Source organism: Ostrea edulis, chromosome 6 (genome assembly GCF_947568905.1).
Source record: "Ostrea edulis chromosome 6, xbOstEdul1.1, whole genome shotgun sequence".
NCBI classification, from domain to species: Eukaryota; Metazoa; Mollusca; class Bivalvia; order Ostreida; family Ostreidae; genus Ostrea; species Ostrea edulis.
Window position 1 is genome coordinate 36,469,553 of NC_079169.1, and position 17,834 is coordinate 36,487,386.

The 17,834-nt window shown below is 35.5% G+C and overlaps 1 protein-coding gene across 7 annotated transcripts in view; it reads left to right on the forward strand.

Moving 5' to 3' along the window:
• The window catches only part of LOC125683259 (transmembrane protein 117-like), a 25,877-nt gene extending 8,975 nt beyond the window's left edge, over positions 1–16,902 (forward strand). For all 7 annotated transcript variants that reach the window (XM_048924212.2, XM_048924219.2, XM_048924216.2 and 4 more), the window contains 5 exons: positions 1,431–2,285; positions 3,920–4,155; positions 5,026–5,283; positions 8,543–8,666; positions 9,075–16,902. In XM_048924212.2, the coding sequence (XP_048780169.2) occupies positions 1,431–2,285; positions 3,920–4,155; positions 5,026–5,283; positions 8,543–8,666; positions 9,075–9,637 (2,036 nt within the window). In that variant the 3' untranslated portion in view covers positions 9,638–16,902. The remainder of the gene's footprint in view (positions 1–1,430; positions 2,286–3,919; positions 4,156–5,025; positions 5,284–8,542; positions 8,667–9,074) is intronic.
• The last annotated feature ends 932 nt before the right edge of the window (positions 16,903–17,834 follow it).

Here is a 17,834-nt window from a genome sequence, read left to right on the forward strand (position 1 = left end):
TTTTTGGTTTTCCGGATCACCACACTGTGGTTTTCTGATTCCGTATCAGTATCCTCTGAAACTGATGATTTCGCAATGCATCAGCGCATTGTGGAAAATGTTGACCGCGTCACAAACAAAACTGGGTACACAAAATATAATGTCACTGTATATGTCTGATTTTGATGATTTGAGTTACATTTATTATCTTATAAATATGGATTTAAAATGCATAAGGGTGTGTATGATAAATCTATCATTACAACAGTAACTTATCTGTAAAGTTGGATCACGTCTTGTTGACAGGCACGGATCATCAGATCAAACTCAACACTTCACATCTCGTGTGATCTGATGTATGGTTTTATCATTAGCTGATTGGAAACTCTGATACATACATACAGACACACAGAGTGCGTTCAAGGTCGCCATTCCCGTTCTTCTCGTGCTCCATTCTTAGAGTCGCGAACAACAAGGACATGTGCGCACAAACGTGTTCTTTGTTCTTCGACCACACTACCTACAGAGGTGATGTGAGTTCTTGCACCTTGAACCCGTTCTCAGGTTGTGTACTCGGTGTTCGAGATCGACAGGAATTTGTACTTATACAAAGAACGGCGATCTCGAACACACTCACATGGTTCTATCATTAGCTGATAGGGAACTCTGATACATATAGACATACGCACATGCCATAGTTTTATCATTAGCTGATTGGAAACTCTGATACATACATACAGACACACAGAGTGCGTTCAAGGTCGCCATTCCCGTTCTTCTCGTGCTCCATTCTTAGAGTCACGAACAACGAGGACATGTGCGCACAAACGTGTTCTTTGTTCTTCGACCACACTACCTACAGAGGTGGTGTGAGTTCTTGCACCTTGAACCCGTTCTCAGGTTGTGTACTCGGTGTTCGAGATCAACAGGAATTTGTTCTTATACGAAGAACGGCGATCTCAAACACACTCACATGGTTCTATCATTAGCTGATAGGGAACTCTGATACATATAGACATACGCACATGCCATAGTTTTATCATTAGCTGATTGGGAACTGTGGTACATACAAACTTACACACAAGGTTGTCTAACCAGGCCTGGATTTCTCAACAACAAAAATTCAAATTTGTAAGTTTGAGTTTTCTTCTATTTGAGCAGCCATATTTCAAGTAAAATCTCTTAAATCCTAGTTTTTAAGTTCTTTTCAAGATTATTCAGATCTCAATCTAAGACAATTACTGTATACAAGGTTGTCTCACCGAAAGCTTATCCAGAACTCTCTCCTAGAAGCACTATAATTAGAATAACGTTCCCACAGTCTCAGGTCTATACACATAGATAGAATAGTCTCCTATCTATACACAAGCTTGTGTCTGGCATATCATGTACCATTTATGGTTCTCTTGTTTATATAATGTAAGTAGGGATTTTGTTTTAAATCTTTACAGAAGAAAATATGGCAGAGGACCAACAAAAATCTAAAGAGAAAGTTGAAGACAAACCAGACGTGGAAGTGTCCAATGATCCAGCACCAGAGAGCAAAGCAGAGGTCGGCAACAACAACACCCACAAGCAGAAACCAGAGGTTGGCAACAACAACACCCACAAGCAGAAACCAGAGGTTGGCAACAACAACACCCGCAAGCAGAAACCAGAGGAGGACATCATTCTTGTGAACATGGAGGAATCTCAAACTGAAACAAATCAGAACGACACCAAAGAAAAGGAAAAAGCTGAAAACGGACGGTTAATGGGCATGAAAACTAAAATACTGACGGCATTCTCAGGAGGCAGGTCAAAAGAGAAGGAAGAGGATAATGTCACAACTAAAGATGTGGAAGTGAGTTTTGATTTGAACAGTAAGGAGAGCAAAGGTAGATCTTCCAGAAAGGAGAAAGATCTTGTGAAGAGGATTCGAGATGTAGAAGAGGGGGTATTTTCAGTAACCAAAGAGGATTTAGAGAGGAAGAAGGACAGAAAATCCGAGGAGGATGAAGTAGATTCAGCCTCTGTTTGGTCTTATTTCATGCCCAAGAAGAATTTCCAGTACTATTTTCAGCATCCATATTTAAGGCTCTTTATAGTATACTTTGTGACCTTCTGTAATTTTCTTATTTATGCTGAGGACCCTGTGGCCCACTCTATGAAGGAATGCACCATTCCACTGGTGGGAAATGACTTTGCTTTTGTTGCTACCAGATATGCTCCCAATGCTTGGAGCTTGCTCAAGGTTTTCCTTTGGCTTGTTGCTATCCTAATTGGCATCCTGCTTGGAAAATTCCTGGTTCATGGCTTATTCTTCAGTAAGTACTGTATCTTAATTCTTGAAAAATTTTCATTATAAATCAGTGATATAATGATGAGAAGCTAAAACAATTGAATTGACAAACCTTTGTATAAACTAATGGTATGTTTGCCAATTTTTAAAATAATAACTGAGGATTATTTGCAAGGATTTGAAGAAAATCAAATGCAGACTTTGTCTCCAATATATTCCTGCTGGATCATATTTAACAATTTCATTTTTTTAAATCTTGTTCAGTGCATGGATGTCTAAGTTTTGTTGTGTACTGTTAGAAAGTGATGTCAAATAGAGTAATGGACTGACCCTTAAATCTAGCCAATTTTCTGTGAAATTTAATCCATGATACTTTTCAATTAATCATGTGAATGTCAAGCACAGAAATGCTGATATCCATTTTATTGGTCTTCACAGCAGAATATGGGAAATACTTAAAACTGGACCGAGTATATTCAGTTACATTGTTTATAGATATGACATGGATGATGTCATTATTTACATGGTCGGTGATCTCTTCTGAATATGTTTTACTGGTTTACTTGTATGGAGGGTTTTTTAATTTTAGAAATGTCTTTTACATGAAAACTGAATTTATATAGTGGGTATATACCCACAAAATCCATGAAAATTGAGCTTGATCCCCACAAAATCTAAAAATTGCTTAGTATTAAGGATTAATGTGATAAAAAATGCTCTTTACTGGAGGGAATTACATGCATACAGAATATGTAGTGGTCAATAAGGTGATATTAGTAGTAATCAGATAGGTCAGTTAGAGCACCTGCCCATTGTCCAGCTTGGTCTATGATCTCTCCTTCCTGTGACAGTAACCTATATAGAACCTATTGTTGTTATACATATATTATTGCTCTGTTGTAAAATTAACCTCAAGTTTTGTCTGACCAGCTGAGTGTCTTATTATCCTACTCTGCATAACTATAATCTGTATCATGTACATTAGCATGAGAAAATAATGTTAGCTTTTTGAGATGCAGAGTTTTGAATTTAACAACATGATGCCAATTTCATTAGCAGCTGCCTCTGTGTTGTGTAAGGTAATTTGTCAATATTTTCACAGTAGACAATTGTAGGACTAAACATGTATGTATAACCTTTATTTTCAAGTGAATGAATTTATGTTGAATTAAAATTATATTGTTTATTTCGTTAAGGTCACAGTTTCATTTGATATGTGAAGCATGATGCATGGAATTTGTGCATTATTATTAACAAAATGATTTTTATTATTTAATTTCAGGTCTATTTCATATTTCATTTTTCTGACAGAATTAAAGATTCTGAATTTCACTGAATCACAAATTCTCTATGTTCACAATGAATCATAATGTAAAAATTAAAGCATTATATATTATAATTCTTAAATTGCCATGAATTCACGATGGCCTTTTTTTAAAAATTTCATACCTTATGTGATTAAAAGAAATGTTTTTGATCTTAAAAAGATGTAACCAAATCCTGGAAGAAAATAAGTTGTAAGCTTTATGAATGTTATAATTACATATATGCAATTAAAGTTTTCATGTTATGAGGTTTTATCAACAATACAAGATCACTAAGATCATTAAATGCCGTACCTATACGTAGTATAGAAGCGCTGTTGACCTGATTTTTTAGACCGGGTATGTCGGCTGAAGATGTTTGAGGATGATATGGGTTCCTTCATGGTGATCTTCCTTACAACTCTCATTGTCCTTTTCATCTTCTCCTGGATCTATAATCTGTTCTTGCTGATTGGGGGAAGTGACACGGACAATTATCGAATCTCCGATCTCATGGGCGTGAGCAACTCCATCTTTATGAAAATGGCTGCCACCGGCACCTGGTGTGGCGACTTCTTCACAGCTTGGATGGTAATAATCTGTGCATGGACATGTAACTTTTTATAAGAATACTGTGATCATTGATATTTTAGAATAAAGAGAGTTCACAGTTTTACATAAAAGGGTATACTTGTATAGGGTATCTGCAGTTTAAATTTTGCTGAAGTTTAATCATATGTTGACTTTTCATTAGTAATAGACAATGCATGATGTATTGGCGATCGTTTGTGATTTTAGCTTTATCTCGGCGTTTTGTCTCCTGCTAAGTATAGCTGCAACACTAAGGGGTTACTTTGTTCATGGTCTGTTTGTCATATTTTTCCATGGGTAACAGAGTTTCCAAAATCTACTGGTCAGAAGATTTTGACCATTAAATATTTCATCGGACCAGTAAAAGGGTTACACTACATTTCAATGTTTGTTCTGGTAAAATTATTTAAATGTCCACCATTATCTAAGAAACAGGGTCATCTATAAGTCATACGATTAATAATGCAGTTGCAGATAAAACACTTATAATCGGAAGAAGATATTATTCTTAAATATGTTTGAAATTAAAAAGATTAGAACAACATGTAAAATGTTAAAAACAACCCTTACTCCAATCATAGTTCAATGCAATGATATACATGTACTTTTATGTGACTGGCATATTTAAGATAATTCATATTTTAGTAACTCCACCCCCTGTAGGTGACTGACATATTTAGAATAATTCATGTTTTATTAACTCCACCCCTGTAGTTGTCTGGCGTATTTAAAATAATTCATGTTTTATTAACTCCACCCCTGTAGTTGACTGGCGTATTTAAAATAATTGGATGTTTTAGTAACTCCACCCAATATAGGTGACTAGCATATTTAGAATAATTCATGTTTTATGAACTCCACCTCTTGTAGGTGACTGACATGATGCTACAGGAAAAGTTGTACCCACTGTGGGCTGTTGGGGCACGGCGGTGGTGGAACACTGGATACCGCCGCATCATATTGTTCTGGACTATCACCACACTTGCCACATTTATTGTGATTCTTGTGATTGCCACAGATTACATCCAATGGGACAAGCTGAATAGAGATTTTCTCCACTCTAATGAGGTGTCCAGGGCCTTCCTAGCCTCGTTCATTCTCGTGATGGATATTCTCATTGTTCTTCAGGTACATCCACTGCATTCCTTTTTTACATTTTAAAAATTAGTTTGATATTAAAGAAGCTTGTTTATCAGTGGCATAAAGAGGATGACACCCCACCCCACCACATGCTTACTCCGATATCTCACCAGCCAGATTGATATCCAGGCCTGGATTTCTCGAAACAATCTTAAGTCTGAACTTGGATTTAAGTCTGCAATTTTACTCAAAATTTTGACTGTTCAGATAAAAGAAAACTCAAACTTAAGTTTGAGATTTTTTTAAGAAATCCAAGCTAGAAGTTCATTGTTTAAAATTAAAACCCAGATGCTTGAAAGGACAGACCTTCCTGAAGATCTTGAAATGATGTGGACCTACAGCTAGCATTTCGACAGAAATCTAGATCTAAGGTGACATCTAATTAACAGCTTCACTGATCACATGCCTTTTGTGGTATATTGAGATGTTTGACACCCCGTTATGGGAAGTTTGTTTGAAAACAATGGTGATGGATGGAATTTGAGAATTTGGCACATTCTTGACAAAACATGGTCATATGGTGAAAGTGGTGATGAATCAGATGATGTTAATTTGACAATTAGCTGTATTCAAATGATCAGGATGATGATCCAGTCTCCACTTTAAAAATACAGTATAAAGAATGGAAAAGCTGAATTTTTTAAAATCAGTATGAAAGCATTTTATATACATGTATCACTGCTGTATTATAAGATATATTATTGATACACAAATTTTAAAGGGACATGGACACGGTTTGAGCTGAAAATTTTCAAATTTTATTTTTCCATTTTTATATGCCCGTCATTAGACGGGACATATTATGTTATGGCTCGTCCATCCGGGGTCATGTTTTCTGGACTTTTTTCTGTAACAGATGCATGTACAACTATGAAATTTGGTCACAATACCTCCCCTCAAGAATTGTAAGAGTGGGTTTGCATTTAAGCTGGATTGGTCCATCCTTTTCCGGACATTTTTCGTTACAAATACAGATATTGCCCTGAAATTTACACATAAGCTTCCTTTCCTTTCAGAGGAATACAAGTTCAGTTTGCATTTCAGCTGGATTGCTCCGTCTGTTCGTGACCTACATAAGGACTAAAAGTAGGTCAAACAGTTTTCCGGGCTTTTTTTCATTATGGATACAGATATTGCCCTGAAATTTAGTCAAAGGTTTCCTCTTGGAGGAATACAAGTTCAGTTTGCATTTCAGCTGGATTGGTCCAATCATGACCTACTTTTCAGCTAAAAATAGGTCCAACAGTTTTCCAGGCTTTTTTTCCTTATGGATACAAATATTGCCCTGATATATAGTCATAGGCTTCCTCTCGGAGGAATACAAGTTCAGTTTGCATTTCAGCTGGATTGGTCCATCCTTGACCTACTTTTTGGACTAAAAATAGGTCAGACAGTTTTCCGGCCTTTTTTTCATTATGGATACAGATATTGTCCTGATATTTAGTCAAAGGCTTCCTCTCGGAGGAAGACAAGTGCAGTTAATATATCAGCTGGATTGGCGCACAATGACCTACAGTACTTTAGGGATAGAATTAGGTGAAACAGTTTTCCAGATTGTTTTTGGTATGGCCACAGGTATTGCTCTGAAATTTAGTCACAACCTCCCTTTCAGAGAAATACATAATCAGTTCACATTTCAACTGAATTGGTGCACCATGACTTACTTTGGGCTAAAAGTAGATCAAATGGTTTCCTGGACTTTTTATCGATATTGCACCAACATTTTGTTTCAACCTCACTCTCGGAGAAATACATAATCAGTTCACATGTCAGATGGATTGGTGCACCATGACCCACTTTAAGGCTTTTCTATTCAGAATGTGTGTTGTATCAATTCAGAATCCACAATATGCTTCCAGGTTGAATTTCACTGTCCGACGGGCGTATATTGTACCGTATGCGGTACTCTTGTTAATGTTTAGAATGCTTGACTAAAGTATTTCTATTGGTCAACAAAAATTTGAATGTCAACGTACATTGGAGATACAGAGCTTACAACTCTTTGTTTATGTAAACAAGGCTCATGCCATGTTTTTGTTTACATAAACTGTAGGTTAAATATACTAGTAAAGGTTCGTTTAAAGCAGATTTTTCAATCTACAAGTTAATTCTGAACACAATTAAATAGTTTCTAGTGGTTAGCACATCTCATTTTGTTTTAAACATGCTATTTCATAAAGCAATCTATATATATGTAAACAAAAACATGGCATGAGCCTTGTATACATAACATAGAAATGTGAGTACTGTATCTCACTTGTAACTCAAAAAGTGATATTCAAATTTTGGTTGACTATTAGAAATACTGTAGTTAAACATTGTAAATAATTAAAAATGGAGAAATAAAATTTGAAAATTTTCAGCTCAAATTGTGTCCATGCCCCTTTAATGTACAGTGCATGTCATGTTACCAAAGAGGATGAAAGTTTTAGAATTTTATTCATTTGTGGGGTTAATTAGACTCAGGTGAGCATTGTTGTCCTTGAGCCTCATGGTTTGTCTAGAGTAATTTAACATGACAGTAATGTGTGGGAGTGCTATTACCTGATGAAGTTTAGCAGTATCACCCATTAGCCTATTGTGACAGGGATGATATTTGTTTAAAATCTGTAAAATCTAAGTGCCAGACATACGGAATTGATTGCAAGATATATTTTAAACTTGACATGCTGCTTTTTTTTAAAATGGTTTTAGCAAGTGCAAATTGATAATCCTAATATTTGTTTAAATCAGTCACACAATTGCTAGGGTCTAGACAGATGAAAAAATCAGGGAATAAAATTGAATTTAGGGTAATTCTATCTTGTTTGCATGTGATTTTATAATTCAAATTGAAATCATAAAAATTAAAACATATTTAAATTGTATCAAAATGAATAGAACTGGTCCCTAATGGTATAGAAATTGTAGAAATATTAAGAGCTGATAAACTTTAAAAAACACAGTGCTTGAATTAACAGTGTTCACAAATGCTGTTGTTCCCAAATAGTCTGGGTCTGACAGATGAAATGTGTTAAAATCAGGATTTATGTTTAGTATCAAGTTATGTAATTTTCAGCTTCACTGAAAAATTAGAAGAACTCAAAAACACTTAGAATCTATTTGAAGTGAAATCTCTAAATGTCATCATGAAAAAATTCAACAACTAAATTTTAAAATAGGATAATTGTGGAAAGCATGCTATTAACCAATATTTGATTGAGTATCTTTTACAAGCTTCCTGTATTGGTTTTTTATCTCTGGACAGGACTGGGATTTTCCACATTTTGTCAGTGCAATTGATATTAAGTTACCCGGTGTTAACACAGCTCATATCAAGTTCAACATCCCCACTTGTCTGAAGAGGGAGGTGTGGAAAGTCCACATCACAGGTAGTGTATTGTGGTTAAGGAATACCAGAGAAATTTTATTCATGTTTTAAAAATTCATGTTTTAAAAAACAGTCAGCCTTATGACAATATAGTATACCTCCTTAAAAGTGCTGCAAGACTTGGGAGAGGCTTATGATTAAAAAGAAAACGAAAATCCTTCATTCTGATAACAATTACATATAATCATGTCTAATTTCTGCTGAAACTATTACAAAATATGTTAAATGACTATTGATATATCCAAAGATGGAAATAAATTCTGTACTAGTTAAAGCAAATCTGACCTCATGGTGACATTAATAAAGTATATCATTATGATTTGCTGCAATGCAGATAAATTATTTCATGACAAGAACATCTGAAGTTACTGAGTCATTTTGTACAAGTTTTTCCCTCATACTTTTGCAGGAAAGTGGTTTAACTATGGAATCCTGTTTCTTGTAATGATATTAGACCTAAACATGTGGAAGAACCAGATCTTTTACGGCCCGTTTGACTACGGTCAGTACACAGATTCTGATGGCAAAATTCATAGTGTCACTGATGAGTACAGTTTGAAGACGTTCAACGAGTCACAGCTGTCCTACAGTTATAGATCAGTGACGATTAATCCGGTCACTAACACGACATACCTCACTGGAGACACAGTGATGAACGCTCGTTATAATGGCTACCACCTTGCTATCAAGTTGATTGCTCTTATTCCATCATTTGCAGCGTTTCTTACATTCGGAATTCTCTTGTGGAAGTTTGGCAGACGTGTTCCTCATGATAGAGACGTGTACGCAGGTCGGCTTAAGAAGCGACGCAGAGATGGAAATAAGGTCAAATTTAATAAGTTCAGAGGTTTTGCTGCAATGGTGAGGGCTTTTAAGCTACGACCAAAGGTTAATGATAACCGACCAGACTTGGTCTCCTACGAAATGACTAATAGCAGCAATGCTGAGAATTCCCATGATTCAGCTTCCTGATTACAGACTTCTTCAGAGTTATCTCTCTTTATCCATATTTGCGAAGTCATTATTCTGCCATGTTGTCATAAGATTTTATAATATCATGTTAAAAGACATAATATAATTTTGTATTTTGAAACAAATATGGTTATTTTCCTAAAATGCTGTGCCCATTGCTGGGTCCACATACTGAATATACTAGTATTTATTTTAGTTCTATTTTCTGTATTACATGCTGCTGATGAGCTCACCTGAGCTTTTCTGATCATATTTTGTTTAGTGTCTGTAGGTAAGTATGAATGTCTCTCTGTAATTTAGTATGTAAGCATCTTTTACATAGTGTGAAATGAAAAGGTGTTTTTTTTTACATATATATACCAAACTATGACCACAGTGGACTATTTAGTTATAAAACTAGTTGGACATTGTACCAGGCCATTGTATTAACTATATGTAAGATTTTCTAATGGCACTGGCAAATATTTTGTCTCAAATTTCATGTTGGCCTGAAAATTGTGATCTCTCAAATTAATATTATACAGTAAAATATCTCTATCTCGAAGTCCGAGGGACTTCAAAAAAACTTTGAGATATCCAGGGGTTTGAGATATCCAAATTCGATCTTGAATATTTTTTTTAATGTAATGAGGAAGCGTGTATTATCAAATGCGTTCTCGTAATTATGGGCATTACTTTTTTCAAGCGCACTTCGACAATTTCGTTCGTTTATCTAAACCACATGATAATGATATAGTGTGTATCATTCCAAACACCGTCCCTGGAATCGGGCGTATTAGTTCATAATTGGCGGTGGACTTCATCCGTAATGTGGGAAGGCCTCACTAATTACCCAAGCTGTTGAACCAATTATTGCGACCTGGGTCTACTCGAAAAAGGCGAGCGTGGATTAGCAGTCGATTGGTGAAGCCGCGGGCGTGAATGTGGGACTTAACGACACCAGGTATGGTAAGCAGAACGGAAAATTGACTGCACTTCAAAATAAACCAGGTGAATTTAGGGCATGGGACCTTGAAAATACTTCGAAATAAGCGGGGTATTCGAGATTACCATGTTCGAAATATCCGAAGTTTTTTTTAATCATTTATATAGGGAACACGGTTGGGACCAGTGGTCGACTTCGACTCAAGCGGGGTATTCGAGATAAACCATATTCGAGATACAGATATTTTACTGTAATTTGTTTCCTTCATTATCACTGAATTTTTAAGATAGTAAGTAATCACCTCTAAAACATTTATGTAACCATATACATTTTATACTAGAAATAAAAATAACTTCTTGACATGTAATAGGTTTAGAGCAATAATATTTAGATATATTTATTTATACATATTAATGATATACCTATTTATGTCTTTTAATACAGCATTTTTGTATTACATTTACTACACATCAATATGTTGTATATTTTTCAATGCTGTTGATTTTTTATTTTTTTATTTTTTGGAAAATATTTGTGATTACAATCAAAATATCCAGAATAAACACTGAAGTACAGTCCAACATAAATGCATGTAATTCATGACAGATTTATGCATTTTTAGGTCACCTAAGTGACTAACTCACTATTGTAACGTGCCTGTAGTGATTATAGTTCACCATTGTGTATCATATGATTACGTTAAAATTTGAACATATCCAACTTCTCCTCGAACACTACTGATAAAATACTTGGCACAGTTTGTTTATGGTATCTTTATGGGTAGAGTAGCAAAAGTCCTGAATTGTATGGTCCTATTTTGCCTGGGGCTTTGTGTTGTAACAAAGCTAAAAAAAAAAATATAATGTGATTTTTAAAACTGTTCTTAATTTACTTCTGATCAATAAGGAGACAATTAATATAAATGCAAAGTTGTAATGAAGGCAGGGCCAAGTTATCAAATTCTTAAAATGAACTGAATCTTTAAAAATGGGGTTTAAGCCTGAACTTTTAACTGACAAACTGGGATCAAGATTACAATGATTGGGTCTCTACCACATGAATTTCATGGCCTCTGGGTCAGGGGTTACCCCAGCGCAGAACTATTTGGATCTCATAACAGTAACATGTATACTGAAACTGCTGCAAGTCTTCAAAATGGTTTTCACATTATGCTACAGAAGTTTTAGATGTCATGACATATCATTTAAAGGTTAAGTTTTAGATGTCATGACATATCATTTAAAGGTTTTGAATTGCAGAATATAAAAATTTGCACCCTAGGTTCAAGGTGAAGTCAGGTCGATGAGTGCAGAAAATCAAAATTTTAAAAAATGTTTGTGAAATTGCACGATGTCTTCAGGGGTAGAATTTAAAGATGAACACCCTGTGGATGGGAGTAGGAAGGGGTGAGAGTAGGAAGGGGTGAGAGTAGGAAGGTATGAGAGTAAGAAGGGGTAAGAGTAGGAAGGGGTGAGGAAAGTAGGAAGGGATGAGAGTAGGAAGGGGTGAGGAGAGTAGGAAGGGGTGAGGAGAGTAGGAAGGGATGAGAGTAAGAAGGGGTAAGAGTAGGAAGGAATGAGAGTAGGAAGGGATGAGGAGAGTAGGAAGGGGTGAGGAGAATAGGAAGGGATGGGAGTAGGAAGTGGTGAGAGTAGGAAATGATGGGAGTAGGAAGGGATGAGAGTAGGAAAGGGTGAGAGTAGAAAGGGGTGAGAATAGGAAGGGATGAGGAAAGTAGGAAGGGGTGAGGAGAGTAGGAAGGGGTGAGAGTAAGAAAGAATGAGAGTGGGAAGGGGTGAGAGTAGGAAAGGATGAGGAGAGTAGGAAGGGGTGAGGAGAGTAAGGAGGGGTGAGAGTAGGAAGGGATGACAGAAGGAAGGCATGAGAGTAGGAAGGGGTGGGAGGAGAAAGGAGTAGGAGGAATGGGTGAGAGTAAGAAGGGATAGCTAACTGAGTCCTTAATTAAAGTTTTAGTAAGGTTTCTGTTTGACATATAATTTGAAGGGACTTAAAAAGTTAGAATATGTTTTAAAGATGGTTACTCTTAGTGGGATGTAGTTAAGTCATCATGTTGAAAATTTTAATAACTATCATACCAAATATGATTGATACTTATGTACTAGCAAGAAGCAACAGTTCCATTTTTGATTTTAAGTAAGTAGGAGTTATAAACTGTGGGTTGGCTTTTTCTGCATTAAGAACATAAAAAACAAAATATGTCATTTAAATCATTCTACAAGTCAGATATTACCTACAATTCAAATGATACAATAGTTCCAGAATGTACAATACAAACTGTCTGCTGCGGTCATACAGCTCAGCACGGGAAGTGTAAATGTCTAAACACAGCCCAGCACAGAGAGTGTAAATGTCTAAACACACAGCCCAGCACAGAGAGGGTACATGTCTAAACACACAGCCCAGCACAGAGAGTGTAAATGTCTAAACACACAGCCCAGCACAGAGAGTGTACATGTCTAAACACACAGCCCAGCACAGAGAGTGTAAATGTCTAAACACACAGCCCAGCACAGAGAGTGTACATGTCTAAACACACAGCCCAGCACAGAGAGTGTACATGTCTAAACACACAGCCCAGCACAGAGAGGGTAAATGTCTAAACACACATTCCAGCACAGAGAGGGTAAATGTCTAAACACACAGCACAGAGAGGGTAAATGTCTAAACACACAGCCTAGCACAGAGAGTGTAAATGTCTAAACACACAGCCCAGCAGAGAGAGGGTAAATGTCTAAACACACATTCCAGCACAGAGAGGGTAAATGTCTAAACACACAGCACAGAGAGGGTAAATGTCTAAACACACAGCCTAGCACAGAGAGTGTAAATGTCTAAACACACAGCCCAGCACAGAGAGGGTAAATGTCTAAACACACAGCCCAGCACAGAGAGTGTACATGTCTAAACACACAGCCCAGAGACTGTACATGTCTAAACACACAGCCCAGCACAGGGAGTGTACATGTCTAAACACACAGCCCAGCACAGAGAGGGTAAATGTCTAAACACACAGCCCAGCACAGAGAGAGTAAATGTCTAAACACACAGCCCAACACAGAGAGGGTAAATGTCTAAACACACAGCCCAGCACAGGGAGTGTATATGTCTAAACACACAGCCCAGCACAGGGAGTGTACATGTCTAAACACACAGCCCAGCACAGAGAGGGTACATGTCTAAACACACAGCCCAGCACAGAGAGAGTAAATGTCTAAACACACAGCCCAACACAGAGAGTGTAAATGTCTAAACACACAGCCCAGCACAGAAAGGGTAAATGTCTAAACACACAGCACAGAGAGGGTAAATGTCTAAACACATAGCCTAGCACAGAGAGTGTAAATGTCTAAACACACAGCCCAGCACAGAGAGGGTAAATGTCTAAACACACAGCCTAGCACAGAGAGTGTAAATGTCTAAACACACAGCCCAGCACAGAGACTGTACATGTCTAAACACACAACCCAGCACAGAGAGTGTAAATGTCTAAACACACAGCCCAGCACAGGGAGTGTACATGTCTAAACACACAGCCCAGCACAGAGAGTGTACAAGTCTAAACACAGCCCAGCACAGAGAGGGTACATGTCTAAACACACAGCCCAGCACAGGGAGTGTACATACCAAAGCACACAGCAAACTACAGGTACATAGTACAGGATTACTGACGTATCATTTGTTTAGAACTTTTTTATAGTACATACATGTACATTTGTACTCGGAGAACTGTATTGTACTGACAAAAGTGTAACTGTAAAATGTACTGATTATAACAGTTACTGCTGCCATGTGTTCTATTGAAGTTAACCATTCCAATCATATATCGCAGTTAAAGGAAGTGAATTTTTTTTAAAATTTCAATCTTTAGCTTTGTTTGCTCAGTTGCATGCATATCAATAAGCTGATTAAGGACATGTGCAACCTTTCTCAATAATAGAGAATTTTGTGTGACATTTCATGTACAATTCAGTTGCATTCTGTCTCATTTGTGCAAAGAATCTTGGGGTATGTTATCAGCATATTTTGATAGTTCCTGGTTGTTACAAGTAAAGATGTAAAGTGGGTTCTCGTGTATTACAGTAAGTGTATGAATGAACATTGCTATGGGAAGAAGGAGAGAAAAATCTTTGGAATAATTGGATACCAAACCAGGGACCTTTGCAGTACATGTACTAGTATATGTATACCATTTAATTATAATTACTATAGAAATATGTATACATTGTAATTATAAATATGTATACATTGTAATGATAAATATGTATGCATTGTAATTATAAATATGTATACATTGTAATTATAAATATGTATGCATTGTAATGATAAATATGTATGCATTGTAATTATAAATATGTATACATTGTAATTATAATTAATGTAAGAATATGTATACAATTTGATTATTAAACTGTATATATACATTTTAATTATACATTACTATAGTACTATAGGAATATGTATACATTTTGATTATAATTAATATAAGAATATGTATACAATGTAATTATTATTATTATGTATACATTTTTTAGGGGCATAGACACGATTTGAGCTGAAAATTTTCAATTTTTATTTTTCCATTTTTATTGTTTACAATGCTTAACTAAAGTATTTCTGATGGTCAAATCAAAATTTGATATCATTTGTTGAGTTGCAAGTTGCACTCACAACTCTTTGTTATGTAAATAAGGCTCATATATTGCTTGATAGAAAATAGCATGTTTAAAATGAGATGTGCCAAACACTAGAAACTATTTAATTGTGTTCAGAATTAACTTGTGAATTGAAAAAAATCTGCTCTAAACGAAACTTTTAATAGTATATTTAGCCTATGTAGAGAAAAACATAGCATGAGCCTTGATTACATCACAAAGAATTGTGAGCTCTGTATCTCCCATGTACTTTGACAACTAACAATCAGATTTTGCTGACCATTAGAAATACCTTAGTTAAGCATAATCTAAACATTGAAATTGACAAAATAAAAATTGAAAATTTTCAGCTCAAATCGTGTCCATGCCCCTTTAATTAACTATAGGAATATGTATACATTGTAATTATTATCATTAATATGTATACATTTTAATCATGATTGATATATGAATATGTATACATTGTAATTATAATTACTATATGAATATGTATACATTATAATTATTATCATTATACATGTAGACATTTTAATCATAATTGATACTTGATTATGTATACATTGTAATTATTAACATGTATACATTTTAATTATGATTACTATATGAATATGTATACATTGTAATTATTATCATTATACATGCTAATTATAATTGCTATATGGATATGTATACATTGTAATTATTATTAACATGTCTACATTTTAATTATAATTACTATATGAATATGTATACATTGTAATTGCTATAAATGAAACTTGTGTAAAGCAGTATTGGTTGACCATTGTAGTACAAAGAGAAACCATAGAAAGAAAGTGAATATATTTACTTGTTATTTATAAATGCATATATTTCATAAGGTTGGTGTTACAGAATTGTAATTCATATGTATCTAGTATGCATACTTTTTACAAATGACATGGCTTATCACATTTAGGCAGTGTCTTGGATTGATGTATGTATATCCATTGTCATCAATCAATTTTGTTTGGTTTTTGCAGTTGTTGAATTTTTGTTTTTGCCATTGATCGTAATTCTGCCTGCCATGTCAAAGATCAATGCTTTTTAATCACATCAGTGTATTGTTTTTAAAGTAGGCAGATCCATTCTACATGGGAGTCACTGAGCCTTCTTCTTTGTTATAAGAAAGAGTTTAAGGATTGGGTACTATGTTGTGCATATGACTATATTGATAGCAATGTATGTTGTTATAGACATGTAATTGTTTCGTTTATTCAATGTGTATTACAAAAAAAAAAAAGTTTTTGTCTTATGAAGTGCACTTCTGTTGCACATTTAACAGTTAGGAGGAATGGAATTCTGTAGAAGTTGGTTAAAAGTTTTTAAAATGCACTTGAGCACTTTCATTCCAAAAACGTTATTGATTGATAATAACACTGTTTTTTGTATTGTATTGTTTATTGGCTTACGGCTCGTCGGCTGTTTTCACAAATTTTACTGAACAAATCTGTATAAAATTTCCAAGATAAATTAAAGGGTAATTTTAAGACATATATTTATAAATGATATATTTTCTTATAAGGTCTACAAACTATAGTGTGTCTTTAGATAAGTGTTAGCTGCCATAAAATAATGTTAAATATTTTAAAAAGTGCCTTTGTGAGGCTGTTCAACTTTATTAGCTGCAATAGATCTATACCAAAATCCAATCTGTGTATAGTGTATGTTTTTTGTATTCAAGGGGGAAAACTCTGCTCTCTTCTAGTCTGGCATCATCTCAAGCCACGGGGTTTGCATGATTGCTATTCTGTAGTCACATTGTAGTGGTGGAAGTAGAATGGACATATGGCCTGTGGTTTACTGACTTCATTATGATTACTCCTTTGCTATAGAGGACACAAATCTCTGACCAGCGGTGGATGTTGCATATTTTGCGCTATTCGTTATATTGACTTCTTCAACAACAAGGAGTTTTGGTGGCGTGCTCGATCGTCTCTAGGTGGTAGGTCGTGGGTTTGATCCCAAGGGATACTGATACCTCGTGTCAGGTTAGGCGTCAGCATGATTAAGAATACGTATTGTCCCAGTCTAAATATAAGGTGCACCCCACGCTCAATGGCAAGATTATAGATAATCACATTTATAGATAACATGTGAATCTATAAAGCCTAATAGGATCGCTAAAGAAAGCAATTCTAAAGGCGTAATAATGCGAATCGGAGGCGTTATAACGTGAATCAAAGGCGTGACAATGCGAAATAAAGGCGTAATAATGCGAAGCAAGAGTGATAACGCGAAATTAAAGGGTGTTGTAATGTACAAGATGCAGGTGCTGTGGACCTGCCACTCTCGTCAAGTTGCCGTCTGTGAGTACTTTGAATTAATCTGGGTTGAGATTCGATACTTGTCAGTATATTTTGTTTCTGTGGCTCTTCCCTTGCCTGATTGTTAAAGAAACAACAACCCCCAACCCCTAAATCGCCAAATTGTAACTGACGGCAAATAAAATGAAAAATAAAAGAACAAATATTTAGCATGTGTGATTGAATATATATAACTTCATAGAATCAGAGTAAATCTGAAGCAATAAACCCGTCAAATCAGCAGAAAATGTCGATTCATGAATCCTTGAAATCCTGCT